Source organism: Xiphophorus hellerii, chromosome 6, assembly GCF_003331165.1.
Source record: "Xiphophorus hellerii strain 12219 chromosome 6, Xiphophorus_hellerii-4.1, whole genome shotgun sequence".
Lineage (NCBI taxonomy): Eukaryota > Metazoa > Chordata > Actinopteri > Cyprinodontiformes > Poeciliidae > Xiphophorus > Xiphophorus hellerii.
Window position 1 is genome coordinate 12,826,338 of NC_045677.1, and position 18,493 is coordinate 12,844,830.

Below are 18,493 nucleotides of genomic sequence, written 5' to 3' on the forward strand. Positions count from 1 at the left end.
CACCTGAAATAACCTACTAGTTCAAACTTAAAGATGCTTCAGAAAGCTTCAGAAGAAAAAGAGGTCAACTTCACAGGTTCTCTTCCATACTTCTGTGTAAGTTGCTTCAATGAAACATACTTGTTAGAGAAAGTTCTGTTAGCCACCAAGACAATCACCAATTAAGCCAAAAAATATATCTAAGATAAGACATGCCACAAATCGATCATAGAATTGCATGAAAGTCTGCAAATTAAGTTGGGTGGAGCTGCCTTGATTTGGCCATCTGTTTTTGATCAATGTCCTGATTAAAGACTCATTGACAACCTACTATCATTTTCTTTCTTTTAATAGGCTACCTGTTTTTTATTTGAAATTTCCTCATACCAACATCTTGGTACTAACATTCCTACAGCTTTTTAGAGAGAAGCACACCCTCAGCATAATGGGTCCTCCACCCAACCTAATAGCTGGTTTGAAGTCCTTTTCCACATTATTCATCCTCGCTGTAAGGTGAGGTCCAACCAAACTGGAGTATTCTTTACAGATCATATAATTCCTTATTCCTAAGTTGCCGTCATTAATCACCAATAAAACAGAGTTTGTAAAAAGGGGAAAGAATAAATCCACTAAACTGCCAAAATGTTTTCATTCCAACAGATCCCTGAAAGAGTTATATCCACTCAAATTTTGATGAATTTAATATACAGATATCAGAAACAGATAACTGTCCAGTGGAAGCAGTTCCACTTAGACTTTATTTATGTGGTGATATTGGGCTCGACAAATGCAAGAAAATTTAATCTAAGAGATTCTCTGTGTGGTACTGATACAACAATAAAGCTTTGACTATGCAGTAATCAGGCATAACATTATGACCACCAAGGACACTCTGACATGTCTGCATACACAACAATGTGTAATGTGCTTTGTGTTCTGACAGAACCAACCTCAACTTATCCAGATATTTGAAACACAGATTGTCTGTTGAATCAGACCACACTGCCAGCCTTCACTTCCCTATGTGCATCAGGGGGCCATGGCTGCCCATGACCCTGCCAGAGGTCACCGCTGTTCCTTCCTTAGACCCTCTTTTACTAGATAGTGGGAGCTGTAGTTTTGGGAATACTCTGACCTAATAGAATACAATGTGGTTCTTGTCAACCTCACACAAATCCTTATGCTTTCCCATTTTTCTTATTTCTAATCCACCTTGAAGACAAAATGTTAATTTGCAGACTAATATATCCCACATGAAGAGATCATTAGTGGTATTCTCTTCACCTGCTGGGATGAGTAGGTGATGTCTGATTGGTGGAGACTTTAAAACACCCGGAAGATGGAGGTGTAGAAGTAGTCAATCCAAATCCTTCCTCTGAAACCGAAACCACAACGTAAATTTCTGTAAAGAGCACATGTTGCATTCCTGTGGAAATGTAATACATTTGTGTTTCCCGCTTCTCAAAAGGTTTATGAACTATAGCACCCAGTTATCCACTGAAGTCATGGGTTCACCATAACAACCCAATTTGTCCCTGTGACCTCAGATTAAGATCTAAATCACCTCACACGAGAAACCATTCAGTTTTCTCCTCATTCAAAACCTCTATTACGTAACTACAAATAAGGGTCAATGAACTACGGTCATGTCTCACTTTTGAGTTGTCTTCAGAAGAGTTTTGCTTTTATAAAGGTACATCGTGGTCCAAACGTGCAACTCCAGAGCGTTTGTAGCAGGGTTACTCCATTAACAACATGGTCGTCTCTGTAAAGACTCCATTTGGCATCAACTCTCCTGATGACAACTCTGTCCACTTAAAGCATCCCTCTCTGAACCAAACTAATCCTCACTTATCCACAAGCAGGCACGGAAAGGCACACATACGATATATGAAATGCTGCGATCTAAGTAAAAGCCTAAAGTGGGGAAGGTATTCTCCAGCCCCGCAGAGTGGGGGGCATGAAGTGCTTTGTCAGCCTCACCCCTTCGTTCTTTAAATGACAAAAAATAGCTCTTTCTAGATGTTGCTGTGTCATCAGGTCTAGTTGTTTGGGCCTCATCCTAACACTCCAGTCTCCTGAGGTTGGACAGTATGTAGAAAAGCAATCAATGCTGCAGCGAAGGTCTTCTTTTAGTATAACTGTAACAATGTACGTTAGAAAATACTCTTAGCTAGTACATTTGTTCATGTGGATCCAGAGACACACAAAACCTACCGGCCAGAATGAGCTCCACAAAAAAAAACTGTCTGGTAACATTAATTATAAAGATAAGGTTAGTCTTTTTAGATTATTGTCATATGCACGCTTTTTTATATGTTTCTTTCAGAGATTTTGGCAGTTTTTTTATGACTCAGGGAGAATTAAAATAATTGAATTGTCATAGTTTGGTGAGGTTTAGCATAAACTCATGGACTCAGCATGGGGCTACCCTCAGATATAGTGACAAACTGGATAAGTGACTAGTTTACCTTCAGCCGTTGATCCATAAATGATTAGACAATGCTGTGAAACCCGTTCTCTGAGGGGTGAGAATGTCTGTGAAACAAGTTCTTTAGATCAGTTTCACATGTTGTTGTTTCACTGAGTGGTTTCAGTGCAGATTTAAATGATCAGAATTTTAAGGACTTATTGTGCAATAAGTCAATATTTACCCACCAGAATGGCTTTGTTCAGAGCACGGAAGAAATGAAATCCACATATGATAAGGATTTTGGTGTCTGGTTCATGTTCTTATAGGTGAGTGGTCCAATTCTTACATGACAAGGTTATTTGTTGTTTAAATGAAAAAAGAGCAATCGCTGACAACAATTAGCGGCTTACAATAAAGTTTATTCCACGTGGGTTATAATTCCTTTAAACATTTAGAAAAGGTTACAGGCAGAGGTGTATGTTTAAACAACCCTGAAAAACAAAGTTTGCGTATTCAGTAGGCATAGCCCATATAAATCTTTAATTTTTTTTTTTTACCCCTCCAGGGGGTCTTTTGTGGGCTCTAGTGTCCCTTATACGACAGTAGGCTGACAGGAAACAGGGAAGGAGAGGGAGGAAGACATGCGGCAAATATCGTCGGGTCCGGGAGTCGAACCCGCGACGGCCGAGTCGAGGACTGAAGGCCTCCAAATATGGGTTGCGCTATCCCCTACGCCACCACGGCACGCCATCTTTAATTATTTTTAACAAAATCGCAAGCAACATACTCCTCCAGTGGTCAGAGGAGCTGAAAAAACTACCCTTAGCTGAAGTCCAGTTATCCAGTCTGTTCTGTCTTGACACACTTCTGCATTGCCTGTCAAATGTGTGTTTATGGCAAGAAATGATGCGTATGTGTGTGGCATGTAGTTGTTTCGTTGTGTTTGTGGCACAAATTCCCCAGCCAGCTGGTCGCACATTTGTCTTTTTTACATCACATTTTCTTGTCACGAAGCCAGAATGGACCGTTATGAGACTGTCAGTTCGCACCTCTGACGTTGTGTGAAAGACTATTCATACGCCACAAAAGCAAAGAAAAGTTTATTTTCCTCAAAGTTTTAAGAATAACAACACGTTTGTTTTTGGTCAAGGTTAAATCAAGTTAAGATTCAAGTACAGAAATATTCACACAATTATGCTTATAATATCAAAGACGGCTTTTTCCAGGCCTGCTTTCTTGAAAAACTGTTTGGCATATGGACTTTTAATAAATGTTATGGGAAGATGGACACCCAAAGTTTTGCAGCATTTCTCTAGTGAGCGGTGGAGAAACCTTACCCTGCTTTACCTCTCAGTGCATGAAGACTGGTGCATGATGGCAAGATAAAAATACATGTTGTCACTCAACCTTGTATGTCGTGGTTGTTTCGTTAATTATGGCTCTGACTGTACTTGTGGGGTAGTTTAGGTGAGTCCAAATTTTCCTGAAGTCATTTCCTGGCTTACAAAGGTCGCATCACATCTCTCTTACTCGAATGACATGTTCTATTGTCTTTCTTATGTTTAATAGGATTAAGAGCAGAAATGAAATTGACTTATGTCATGCTATTCATACCCCAGTAAAACGGATATGTGTGTATTACTAGAACGTCCTAGACTATATCATCAAATAATAAAAACATGCATTAAAAAACTATCTATCTATCTATCTATCTATCTATCTATCTATCTATCTATCTATCTATCTATCTATCTATCTATCTATCTATCTATCTATCTATCTATCTATCTATCTATCTATCTATCTATCTATCTATCTATCTATCTATCTAACTAACTAGCTAACTAACTAACACTTGCGGTGATGGGGGTAATTTTCAGCTTGCAGATAAGACTTGAATTTTTCCAAAATATAAGATCAAGATATAAATGGGCACATGTATTAAATTAAGCACATCTGTATTTGTTAACAGAACACAATTAGTGAGCTGGTCCTGTGCAGGTATCAAACCCTAATGAGATCATCAAGCCTCCACGGAGATCCTCCGTCTCTTGCCCTCCGTGCGGAGCACCATGACAGCTTCAACTTAATCCTCATTAAGCACTGTAACAATGCAGGAAGTAGCTGCTGCAGTCACGATTATATGGGCTCACTATTTGGCAGGAAATGGCTTCTTTCAGCTACTGCGTCCAAGACACTTAGAGCGTCCAGAAACTTTTCTCTTCTCGGAGTCGCAACCTCTCTCCTCTCTGCGGGGGGAGGTCTGTCGTGGGGGCCGTGGGGCACGAAGACATACAAAAGCGCAGAAGGAAATATGTTTAGTGAAATCAGGGCAGTTTATGAAAATAGATATGTTGATCTTTGTAGTTGATTTTTACACAAGACAAGAGCGCAGGCTGCATTTCATCTCTAATTAAAATAAAGCCAAAAGGAACGCATATTTAAGTTAGTCGACTTAAATTTGCTTATTTGATTCAGACTAGTTGCACATAGATGCATTGTAACAATAGAAAAAAATAATTTATTAATCAGAAATTTAATGCTTACAACATTTTTCACTCTGATTTTAAATGATTTATTTGCGTAGCGAATTAATAAATTCATTACACTTTAACATTTAAAGTCTAAAACTGATTTATTCTGTCTGTCCCCAGCTGGGCCCTTGGTTGCATTTACTTATAACAATAGCATCAAAGACGGAAAATTGGCAAACACATATTTTAGCTGGTTCTGCTTAATGCATTTCTTCATCTGTAATCTAAACTGAAACTAGTCCAAGTTCAGTTTTAGTTCTGCAGGAAGAGAATTACACATTAACTTTCCTTAAGAGGAACCAAAAGATGTCTGTGCTCCCAGTAACCCTTGCGCTTAAAAGTGAATGTAAGATTTGATATCTTCATAAAATTTTCAAAATTAATCAAATACAAATTTTGGACCAAATGGCAGTGATGTGCACTTCCTGGCTTCTTGTCCAAAGTCTTTGTTGCTTGATTATTAATCATCTTTAGTAGTTGTTTGGGCAGCTTATAACCGCAGGCCTTTAAACAGTAACTTAAATGTAAAAAAAAAAACACTGAGTGCATAAAAACATTCAGAATGAAATGACTGACTGTATCTAATCAGTCTGATATAAGTTGGCTTTCACAATTCTGCTCACCTTCTTCACTTGCTTGTTAAATTTCAAATGAGAATCCAGCATAATGGCAAGAAATTTTATTTCTGAAACACTCCATATTAATATTTAGATTAAGCAAATCAAAATAGTTGAATCAGCTTTTAACATAAACTTTAAAACTAAACACTTTGACAGGTGCATGGAAACAATTACAGCACCAGTACTGGCTCTATGTTGTCACCACTGGAATATAAATATGGTAAATTAAGTACTCTGCATCCACAAAGTATTCACAGCATTTCACTTTTTCCACATTTTATTATTTTACAGCTTTATTTGAAATTGTATTAAGTGAATCTCTTTCCTCAAAATTTCGCAGTGAATATTCCACTGTGAAAATGTGGATAAAGGCTTTTGAAATTTTTGCACCAAGAAATCATAATTAAGTAAGTAATGGACTGAATTTATATAGCACTTTTCCAGTCATTTTTGACCACTCAAAGCACTTTACACTAGAGTCACATTCACCCAGTCGCACTCACAAACACACACACATTTATAACACCAATACGCAGATCGGTAGGCAATTTGGGGTTAAGTGCCTTGCCCAGAGGCACATCGACATGTGGCAGGAGGAAGCTGGAATTGAACCTACAACCTTCCGATCACAAGACGACTACCAAAGAGCCACAGTCGCCCCGTATTCACATCTTTGCCACTCAAAATTGAGCTGTTTCAACTCATGATCCTTTAGTTGTTTCTGAGGCTTAAATGGAGTCCATTGTTGGTAAATTCAATTAATTGAAATTGGTTTGACAGAGAAAATTGACACACCTGTCAGTAGAACCTTCCAGAAGAACATCCATCTCTGCCGCAATCCATCAAACAGGCATATATGGTAGAATAGCTCAGACTAAAGCCACTCTTTAACAAAATGGTCACTGATCAGGAGTTTGCCAAAGGACAAAGCAAGGACTCTCAGATTATGAGAAACAAATATTGAAGTCTTCGGTGTGAATGGCAGGAGGAAACCAGACATGGCTCATCATCGGACCATTCCCATCCCCATCATGCTAAAGGGATGTTGTTGAAGCGGCAAGGACAGGCAGACTCATCAGAATAAAGAGAAAGAGGAATGCAGCGACATACAAAGACATTCGGGATGAAAACTTGCGTTCGTTGTTCAGGAGGACAAGGCCTCAAAGCACATGGCTAAGATCTCAAAGGAGCAGCTTCAGAACCATTCAGTGAATGTCCTGGAGTGACCAAGACAGAGTCCAGACTTGAATTCGATTGAACATCTCTGGAAAGATCTGAAAATGCTGCAGAGATGTCTCCCACCCAATTTGATGGAGTTTGAGAAGAACTGCAAAAAATGAATGGGACAAAATGCCTGAAGACAGGTGAGCTAAGGTGGTGGCAGTTGCTGCCAAAGGTATTAAGCAAAGACTGAATACTTTCTGGATGCACTAACCAAAAAGAAGTGGATCAAGAACTGAGTGTTAATTTTTCAAAATGTTGATTTCTTACCATCTCACCACACACTTTTCACAGTCAATAAGATATATTTGTAACTACTCTAAACTTAAAATAAAAAACTTGTTTTTTTTTTTCAAATAACTATTCCGAGATTTAAAGTACCAAAATTATTTTTAATGATAAACTCTTTCAACACTTTTACTTTGATCAAGAAGTAATTTAATATGCTAAATTAAAAAGCAAGACTAAGGCTCTGTTTAATAATGTGGATGATATCCAGATTGCAAATGATGCAGATAATTATGAACTTGTAAGTGTCTAATGAGTTTATTTGCCATCTTATCCAGAACCTTTGGAAAAACTGGCAAAATCCTAGCTCCCCTGTTGTAATGGATAAACTAATGACACATGTGAAAGGAATTAAAAGTACATCTTTGTGTTTTGTTTAGAAAAGACATACCTTGATAATTTATTATTCATTGCAAATATAGTTGAGACCATAGACAAGCAGAAATGTGCTGGAAGCGTTACTGTTTCCTCGTAAGCTCTATGACAGAGTGTTTGTGTGTTTCCAAGGTCTTCTCTCTTCTAACAATAGACTTATGCAGATGTATTACAATGGAATGAATTACTCAATATTCTTGCAGGATTGTTAATGTTTTTCTTCTGTGGTACCATGTTTGGGAAAAATTAAACAAAACCTTTCAATCCTCTGCACGTTGTCTTCCTTTGTTATTCTCACGTCCAGCCAGTCAGACTCCGGAGGGACAGCAGATTTTCAAAACAGCTTTACAATATTGCATTTCACCAAGGGGCACATATATTATGTGCAATAAGCTGGTATTGTTCTGTCTTCAAATTGCAAACATCTGGTTTCAAATATGTTGTGACATTTACACCACATTCCTACATCCTGTGGAGCTCATTCCTGTGCAACTCATTTGCTGAAATGACTCCAGATGACCTCATATGACCTCTCAGATAAATGGCTTTCACCTCCCATGACCTGAAACAAGAAGCCTTTTGATGACGTTTGCTTCAAAAAGGCAATGGCCATAGTTTTCTCTAAAGTTCACATCCACAAGTGTTAAGGCTTTGTTGTTTAGATTTTCCCAAATCATTGGGTTTGTTCAACATCGTTTGGTACAGGACCAGCATGATGGTGCAGCTGGTAGCACCGTTCCTGGGTTTGACTCTCAGCCTGAAGTCTTTCTGCATGGGATTGCAATGTTCCATCTGGTTTATCTGGTTTCCTCTCTCAAACAAATCCTAATAGGTTAATTGGTCTGGCTAAATTGTCCTCTGGTGTGTGCATGGATGGTTATTTGTCCTCTGTCTTTCCCAGATTTATCCCTCTCAAATACTTGCCCCTACTTCTGTGCAATATAGACTCCATTGAAAGTGTCTGTGGAAAAACAAAAGCAATTTTCAAGTCCTACCACTACAAATTGTCAATTGTATTTTTGGTCTAGACTTTGACTGGGCCATTCACACACACCATCATGCTTGAATCTGAATCATACCCATGTAGTTCTGCTAAATTTTTATGGTTGCTGGCCTTTTGTAAGGTTAGTTTCCATCTAGTCTCAAGTTTCCAGAAGGTTTTTCTTCCGGTATTGCCGTGTAGTCAATACTGTTCATCTTTGCAACAACTGACCAACTAATATTCTCTAACAAACCTCTGAGGCCTTCACACAGTAGTTATATTTATACACAGAATAAATTACACACAGGTGAATTTGTTATTTATGTTGTGAGTTCAGCCAGGAGGTATTGCTTTGGATTTTATGTATGGGTATCAGGACTTTGAGTGGAAATACACACCCCACTTTTCAGACAGTATTGACAGCCATGTGTCATTTTTCTTTCACATCACAATTATAATCGACTTTGTGTTGGCCTATCACGTAAAGTTCAATAAAATACAGTAAAATTTGTGGCTGTAATGTGACAAACGAGGTAAAAGGTTCAAAGTACAGTATACCCGGTTCTTACTGCCTCGCATGCCAACAATAAGTTTGATTACTGAACCTTTCAAAAACGTTTTCTTTGCTCCACAAACTTTGCTTTATGGGACTTAAGACTTTTATGGCAAACTGAAAGACAGAGCAAAGAACAAACAAAATTACATTTTTAGCCATTTTTTTGGTCTTTCAAACAAAATAACAGACACATGATTTGTGCATAAGCTTATAATTTACAACACTACTTCACATTTCAAGTGCTACATCTGACTAAGTTGTACAGCTTAATAAACTAAGAATGTTAAGAATTAGTTGTTTTTTTTAAACTAATTCTTAAACAGCTGCAAAATCATTTTCAAAGGCTAACATTACTGTGAGAAAAACATTTGATATATTCTCTATTTATTTTAAGGAGAAAAAAAGCATCTGCGTCACATTTCAACCACAATAAACCCTGTGCAAAACTTCTAACCTGGTAGGCTACATTATCCTCCATTTCACTGTCACTCTGAAATATGCGCAACAGACTGTACAGTATAAAACAAAAACTTAAATTTTCAACTCTGGCAAAAGAAATTTAACATCTGAGCAGTAATTTTACATAATATTGAAACTTTAATCAACAATACTCACAAAGTGCTAGTGTTTCTGTAATGAAAACCACCAAATTTACATCAACGCAGATTTATACTGCCACCTTCTGGAAGAGATGAGAAAAACAGGAATAGAGACAAAGGCTTTTCCACTGGGTTGAAGAAAATCAAGAAAACAAATAATCATTCATTGTATAAGAAATAAGACAAATATATATGGCTACAATAAGTAACAGAGGCCTTTAATGACCAGATAAATCATTACATGTTTCTTCAGCCCAGGTAAAAATGATGTAACATAGAACAATGGAGAGCAACCCAACTATGCACTGCAAAATTAAACTGATTGAAAATACCTCAATATTTTTCTGATTAATATCAGTTTCAGTACATATTTACACTTCGAACAATATGGAACATTAAATTACGTACGGGATATCAACAGTTTTACAGCCTCTCTTCAATTTGTCCTCCATGAAAGCTCACACTTAGTTTTCAATATTTAAGCACAATACTACAAAACATATAAATACTTACACATATTTAAAAAACAGGATTGTAATTCTAAACTTTCATGTTTAATACAAATATGGTAGGCATGTTTATGAAATACACTAATGGAAGAATGTCACTCCTCCAAAGGCTTAAATGGATTAAGATACACACATAATTATGACACATATATGACTCAAAGTCATGTGTGAACGAAAACAAATAAATGCTTCTTCTGGGAATATAAGGTATGTCAAACTACATTGTCTGACATCCCCACATTTCTTTCCTGTTTATGACACAAACAAATTACACTTGTGGTAAGTTTGTGCACACAAAGTCATCACTCAAAAAAAAACAAACAAAAAAAAACAATGATTGGTATTATGAGTCAAGTTTTAATCAGTTATCAAATGTTTGGGGGAGAAAAGGCCTTGTACTTGGCTACAAAAGTCCTGAAATTATTAAAATAAAAACTATGACAGTTTTAAAAGAAAAAAAAGAAGCTAAAATAGGTTCAGTGCAAATCACAAAAATCACAATTAAAAGATTAACATCTAATAGAACAGAGAAGAAATACATAAGAAGAGGTGCATTTTTAGAGCAGTATGTGTTTAATTTTATTCATTGTCAAGTTTTTAGAGTTTTCACATCAGAATTGACTCATTAAAAACACATTTTAATGTTAAACATTTAAGCTTTAACATAAATATGCAAGTTTTCCATACAGTTCTGCTAAGGGCAGAATGTGTCCCATTCTGAAAAGTAGTTGCATCACTTTGTTTGTATATCAGGAAGAACACTTTTTGAAAATGTGAAGCTTTCGCCACTAATATTTTAAGTCACTAAAAATCTATTTTTGATGGCCCAAAACTCTTAAGATTAGAAAGTAAGGATCTTAGATGTAGTCTACCAAATGACACCACGAAGCTTCTGTATTTCTAATTTCTTAAATTTTCATTTCTTCTTACACTGCTCTCAGTGGCTCTTCCTTCTACCCTCTGCAGTGTGTTATGACTGTGGCGTTGCATCAGCTCTCCTGTGTCTCATTGTCCCAGACAGCATCTTGTTCTCAGAGCACACTGCACATGCTGTTAGAGGGTCTGTTCTGACTGAGGCAGAAACTAAACTGCAGGGGTCTGCCTGTTCCCGAAGTACTTAACACACCACCAAATATTTTCACTGTCAGTCCAATTAGGATGTAACAAGTCATGATATAAAAGGCTAGTGTTGCATTCAAATGAGCAGGATCTATATTCAAGAAGCCTGAATCGCTGCACAATTATTCTGTGGGGTCTTTTTTATAGTGATTATTTGAAACTGGTGCAAGTAGGGAGTGCAAGTAAAACATAACATGTAATGTCTTTGATAGCAAAATATAAGCATCTTAATTCTTTGAAAAGGTAAAGTGTTGTTAGTGTCTTTATAAGGTTGCTTGTCTCTGATAACATAATGGTAGCAGCAGTTTGCTTTAATATAATGTTGAGTCTGGTTTGCAAGTGCAGCTGGCGACAAACCCACAAAACATAAGTAATTGACTGTAGTAGAAATATTCCCAATTTAATTGTAAAATCTTCAAAACGAAGTAATGCAGAGGATTAAAAATAGCAAGGTCTGTATTAAAATCGGTCCACATATCTTCAGCTGAATTAAAAAAACATGTGAGACCAAGTTATTATTTTGAAACAATACTAATATGTTTATACCCAAATAAATGTTCACAATTTTATCACATCATTATCAAACATTTCAATATGATTTATTGTGATTTTATTTGTTAGACCAGTAAAAACAGACCTTTTCAGGTTTTTATTTTCAAATAAACATCTAAAAAAGTGTGTTAAGTGTATATGCATTCAGCCGGCTTTCTACTGATTCTCCAAAAATAAACATCCAGAACTTCAAGTCTGAGATCTTGGTGTTGCCATGTAATTGCTTTCTCTCATGCCTTCATGCAGAGCAACAGCTGCAGTTATGATCCCATCTGCTGCTCTAAGATTGCTGTGCAACTGTTTGCATGTTTTGATGGATAAGGGATGTAGTGATCAGCAGACACACCCTGTGGTTTCCCAGAACAAATAAGATGGGGGAAGCAAAACTGGAGCAGATGGGCCAATCTCTTTAGATCCTCTGCAACAGGCATCTCCAAACTCCTAAAAAAAAAAGCCTTGCTTGATTACGTGGTTCTAAATCATTTCATCTTGAAATTTACAAAAAGTGGACTTAAGAAACTCAGTGTTGGAATAAAACCAAACACTCTCCATCCTCTCTAAAAAAAGAAGTTTGTGGCTATAATGTGACAACCTTTGTGAGAAATGTACACAGACATAGATTAGATTAATCTGTTTTGTAAAATTTACAATTGTCACACTGTGGTATTCCCAGTGAGATACACCAACAACAAGAGAATTTGTTATTTAGAGTTGATCTCCAAATCTAGATAAATCCATGAGTTCAAATTAATTTAATTCTGACACCTAGGATGAACATGAGAAATTGAACTGTAAAGGAGCCGTTTGCCTGTGCTTCAGCACCAGAGGCCATGAGAAAGAAAAAGATTATATATTTGTTAACATGTTGTAGCTCCTGCAAAAGAGTTAACTGAAAAAAATAGGAGACGAATAAAGAAATGTTTCAGTATGCTCTTCTCATGCAAACGACCCAACAGCATGTGAAGCCAGTAAATGAGAACCTGGGTTACAAACCGTCACAACTCAGAGAGCATTCACAATGCATCCAAAAAGTCTTCACAGTGCTTCACTTTTTCCACATTTCTTTTTCCAAATCAAGCCACATCAACTGAATTTACCACAGGTGGACTCAATTTAAAAGATGATCAGTGGAAACAGCTCAAATTTGAACTTCATGACAAATGAGTGAATACTTCTTAGTTTTCTGTTTTTAATATATTTGCAAAACTGACAAAAACATTTTTCCTGCCCTTATAGGTTGTTTGTGTATGACATTTTTAAGGAATAAGATTAATTAAATACAATTTGGAACGAGGCTGTAAAGCAACAAAATGTGGAAACAAAGAAGCACTGTGAATACTTTCCAGATGTGCTGTAAGAGACTAAAAGTGTTTTCTTTTTTTCAACAACAGTCTGATGATCTCTACAACTTATGACTCACTTCTTAAATGGACTTGTGCCTTGACAAGTTGGTACATGGCAATGGACTCCAGATGGATGATCTGGAACGTGGACTGGATCAGAATATTATCCCAAGAGTTGAGTAAAAGCAAGCAGATCTATATAATTTAACACTTTCATGTTAACAGATTATAATAAAAACTTTAATAAAACTTTAAATTTGAGCTCACTAAACATTAAATTGTCTAATATTGTCGCCACGCTTTTCATACATTTATTTAATCACCATGTTCCCTTTATTTTGAAAGGACGTTCATTGAAATAACCTTACAAAGAAACACTGCCGCACTCTGCATTACTTTTTTTCCAGTTTGCATTTTATGCATATCTGCAGAGAACTTTACTCACCTAAATGAAATGTTTGTTTATTTACTTAAAACTGCTTACAGGAACGAATGTTTGCAGTCTTTGTTTTAACGGACAAAATATCTGCGTGCACAAAGTTGGGCGGATTTTGCTATTCACAAAACTCACTTGCGTGCTAATGCCCGCTTACTGTGTTTCCAGCTGCGCTACTTTCGTACATCCAATCACACCGCGAAGCCGGTTGTCTGTTACTACATAGAGGTAACTGTTTGCTGTTTTTCACAGATGTTTTTCCGAGGTTGCTATTTTAGATAAGAACTTTATACTGTACGATAAAGACTTTATTTAACTGTGGGTTTACTGCTGCTAACACAGTGAAAAGGAGAACTAAAATGAGCCATCCCATTAGCTAGCAATAACGAGCATCATTTATGGTTATCCAAAGTGTGGCTTGCTTAGCATTGAAGAGTGATCATCTTTTAACACCGCCATGTTCGTGTTTTATGTCAGAGTTGGGAAGTAACAGTGCGAAGAAATGTCGAAGCGACGCATCACCCAAGAAACATTTGATGCTGCTGTCCGGGAAAACATGGAGGAGTTTGAGATGGATCCAGATGAGGCTCTGAGGGAAGCCGTGGAGCAGTTTGAGTCTCAGGGTAAAATAACTAAAGAAATGCACACTAAAATCAAGAGGCAAAGCCACAACATGTGGCTATTTAAAATATTACTTGTACTTGTTTTTGTGTCACTGGATACAAAAACATTACAATGATCTATTCAGTATTCAGTCTATGTAAGTATATAAAAATTTGGGATTCTATTTTATGGAATCCATCCATTCATCCAACTATCTATTCTGAAATTTGATATTTGAACTAGAGCATTATTATATTGAAAAGCAGTCATAGTCACAGTATTACTATGTGGAAAGTACTGTTTGGATACAATATTCTGAATAGCATAGAAAAAAATCTTAAAGTCCTTACACTGACTCCTTGTATCTCAGAGAATTTACTTTAAAAGACTTTTTTTTAGTTTTTAAATTACTGAATGGCATAGCCCCAAGATACCGTAACTATTGAGCGCATCTAAATACAAGCAGCAGCCGCTAACTTTAAAAAGAAAGTTAGTGGGTTTTTTGCCAGGTGCATTAAGAATAGCCAAAAACCAGTCTCTTAAAATATATATTTAAGAGACAGAGATGTTAAAGTTTACAGAGAGTGATGGGAACCTTGTGATGATGGACAAAAAGGAGAAACCTGGGGCAAAGTTGGGTTGATGAATTCCAGCATCATCATCACTATTCAGCAATGATATCCCAGCAATCTGCAACCCTAATTCCTACTTTAAAATTTCAGTTTGTAAAAGGTTGTTATTTTGACCCGAAAAATGTTTAGAGCCCGGCACCAGTGAGTCACAACGGATGAATGAAACCTCTGTCTCCTGTTTGCATATATTTTAGCTCAACACAATAAGACCGAAATGATATTCAAATCTATACCAATTCAAATTATTTGCAAATTACATATGAAAAGGTGCAACATTTGTCTAAGCTCTAAAACAAAAGCAACAACATTGAAAATGTACATCAACAAATATTGAACATAGTTTAATAAATGACAAGGTAAAATATAGGTGAAACACTCAGAGATGGAATGCAAACACAAATCTGTTTACAAATTGTTTTGGAGCTTAGATCATCTTAACATGGGAATATGGCTGATAACAGGTTTATTTGCTGATGCAGGTGTGGATCTCAGTTGCATAGTGAAAGTTGTTCCTGCTGCATCATCTGATGACAATCAAGAAGAGCAAACTCACGAGGTCTTACAGGTGAGTCTTGATCCAGCTGATAAAAACATTTGTTTTTTACACAACCTGTAATTTTTACTGTGTTCACGTCTTGTCCTGATCGCAGGCTTTGGAATCTCTCCGGATTGGAAGCGACACCGCCGCTCTGCCTGATGCGACAGCAGACATAAAATGCTTCACTGAGCAGTGCTCACTTGGATTTGCGCAGAGGTACTTGGCTGCTCAGAAAGGCGCGTATCCCGTCATTCTCTCCTACTGCAAAAAGAGCGTGGAGGAGCGAGATTGTGCCTTGGCTGGGCTGTCTGCTCTGGCCGCGCTGACAGACGGACAGCCAGACCTGTTGGACAAAGAGGGACAGCAGTTTCTTGTAGATGTTCTTCAGAAGTACCAGGCAGATTCATCGGTGACGTGTGTCGCCATCTGTGCGGTGCGTCACTGCTGCATAAAGCATGAGCAGAACAGACAGGATCTGGTAAAAGGCGGAATGCTGCCGCTGCTTACCTGTGCCATAATGCGACACAGCGGCTGCGCTGTGCTTGTCAAAGAGGCCTCCTGGGCCCTTCGGGCCATGACATTTGATGACGATGTCCGGGCTACTTTTGGGCATGCTCACGAACACGCCAAGAGTATTGTTCTAGAGCACAATGGACTGAAGATTTTAATTGAGGCTGCTAAAGGTGAGGCCATCTGATCAAGTTTTTGGTCTATAAATAAAGTACATTTCATTGCTGTAAGAACTTTTATTTTGTGTGTATCTGCTTCACAGCTCATCTTAGCAACACTTCTGCTCTGAGTGAACTGTGTGCCACTTTATCCCGACTGGCTGTCAGGAACGAGTTTTGCCAAGACATCTGTGATCTGGGAGGATTAAAATTCATGATGACTTTACTTGCGGACAGCTATGAGTCACCGGTAGCGTACACAGAAAAAACAAACAGATTCAAGTGTGCTTTTCTTCTTCTCTGAATTGTTTATTGCTCTTGCAGGAGTTGGTCCGGCAGGTCCTTAGTGCCATACGGGCAATAGCAGGAAATGATGATGTGAAGGACACAGTCGTTAATGCTGGTGGGGTTGACCTTATTGTTATTGCCATGAACCGACATATCAACAACCCTGCTGTGAGTCCTACATGAATGTTACTTCTCTGGCTTTAACTTTAAATGTCTTGTGCAGTACCTTGTGAAAGTATCCACACCCCAACCTGTTGACATTTTTGGAGATAAACAAATGACGATGCTGGACTGTGTCCATGCTGTCCTGCAGGTCTGTGAGCAGGCCTGCGCGTGCCTCTCTGTTCTTGCACTGCGAAAACCCAACAACTGTAAAGTCATCGTGGAGAACGGAGGTGTCATAGCTGCTGTGCAGGCCATGAAGATCCATCCAGGTTCTGTGAATGTACAGGTAACACGAGATGACTAAAACTAGTTATGCTCACTTAAAGATTGTCAGCTCTTAATGTCTGATTTTTTTTCTCCCTTTTATTAAACAGAAACAAGCATGCATGCTGATAAGAAATCTTGTTGCGAGAATGCGTAACTACTGCCAACAAATCCTGGAACTGGGAGCAGAAGCTCTGATATGTCAGGCTGTGCAGACACACGAAGACTGTGGAGACATCGGTAAAGCTGCTCTCAGAGATCTGGGATGTAAAGTGGAGCTTCGTGAGCTCTGGACTGGGAAACATGGCAGCATTACCAACTAAGATTGGAATAAAACAACAATGGTCATGTTACAGCTTTAATATCGTCAAAGAATGCTGTAAGATTGCTACACTGTGTTCATGGACAATGATGAGTACAAATACACCTATCTGGTTTCAATGTAGATGTTAGTACACAGTTAATGTCCATCCATTAGAATTAATGTACTCTGGTAAAACCCAAATATCAATACAAAGAAAAAAGAGTGATACAGTATTGAAAACGTGAAAATCAATGCAAATAGGATTTTGTACAACTTTTTTATTTCATTTTTTTAATGTTCATTAGGTGTACATTTTTGCTTCTTTCTGTATGAATTTTCTGTTCAATATTGTAATAATTTATCTCCTATATTGGCTGAGCCTCAACACCAATTGAACGCCTTGCACTGCTAATTTTCTTTTTTAGTTGGTAGTTTCTTTCTGTTTAATTTTTATTCTCCACTTACCATCAAACATCTTCATATTATTCAATTTTGTTTACTCTTCTAATTTGCATTCATATAGGCATATTCAATATAACTGTGAATATGTCACGTTCATAGTCTTTGTGAATATGATCGTGGCATTTCCCAGAATGCCACATTCATATTCATAAAACAGGCACTACTGAAGTTATGAATTGACCCTAAATAAAAAAGTAAACAAATGCAACATATTTTATTTGGTTATTTATTTTGTACCTCACTTCTCACCCCATGACAGCTGAAGATAGGCAACATCATCCTCTTGTGTTACATTATAAGAGAGAAATATATGTAACATGGATTCCAATTGAGTTGTGTAGAGTCAGATTTACATACTAAAATGTATTCTTGAAAAGTTTTATCAAGCTAGCCAGAATGGAGCATGTTACTCAGAACTGACTGTCACCTGAATTAGTTAAGTCAAAGTTTAGAAAAAAAAGTAAATCAAAAATCGGCCACAAAATTTTTATCAGTACATTTCTAAGTAAATATGATTAATACCATCAGCGAGATACGTAATGTTTTTGAAGATTATTGCAGATATGGAGGTATTTTTTAGCCTAAAAATAATAATGGAAAAGAAAATCCCATAGGAAAGACTTCATTTTTCCAAAAATAGTATCTGAAAAGTGTGATGAAAGTTAGAAGGTTTTAGACTTCCTGGCTAAGACATTACTCTGTATTATGACTTATTTGTAAAAATCTAAAATCAGAAATCTACTAGAGTAATCTCAATCTATAGAGTGGGAACAACTTAGATCAATTGACAGATTATTTTCCTGAACTTTAGTTTGCAATGTTATGTTGTTTTATTTACAGGCTATGCACAGAAAAATAGAAAAGTGTTATATATATATTTGTGTAATTTATTTACCCCGGTTCTATTTAGGTATTATTGACTAAATAGCCACTAAATGACTGAAGGACTGTTAAAAGTAACTACATGATCATAATGATCTTTTCTCAGCAATCTCAATTTATTCACAGCAGAATAATTTTCCACAAAAAAAAGAAGAAAAAAA

At 37.1% G+C, this 18,493-nt stretch overlaps 1 protein-coding gene across 1 annotated transcript; it reads left to right on the forward strand.

Moving 5' to 3' along the window:
• Positions 1 to 13,639: 13,639 nt before the first annotated feature.
• On the forward strand, positions 13,640 to 17,662 carry armc6 (armadillo repeat containing 6). Its single transcript, XM_032565542.1, has 8 exons — positions 13,640 to 13,754; positions 14,004 to 14,149; positions 15,241 to 15,326; positions 15,412 to 15,982; positions 16,072 to 16,217; positions 16,292 to 16,423; positions 16,569 to 16,706; positions 16,795 to 17,662. The coding sequence occupies exons 2-8, from the start codon at positions 14,029 to 14,031 to the stop codon at positions 17,005 to 17,007; spliced, it is 1,407 nt and encodes a 468-aa protein (XP_032421433.1). The 5' UTR covers positions 13,640 to 13,754; positions 14,004 to 14,028; the 3' UTR covers positions 17,008 to 17,662.
• Positions 17,663 to 18,493: the final 831 nt, after the last annotated feature.

Excerpts from the sequence above, each read along its gene's own strand:
- armc6 (XM_032565542.1), top strand. The coding sequence starts at position 14,029 with ATGTCGAAGCGACGCATCACCCAAGAAACATTTGATGCTGCTGTCCGG. Across the intron at positions 14,150-15,240 it reads GGAGCAGTTTGAGTCTCAGG|GTGTGGATCTCAGTTGCATA; the intron begins GTAAAATAACTA and ends TTGCTGATGCAG. Across the intron at positions 15,983-16,071 it reads TTTAATTGAGGCTGCTAAAG|CTCATCTTAGCAACACTTCT; the intron begins GTGAGGCCATCT and ends TCTGCTTCACAG.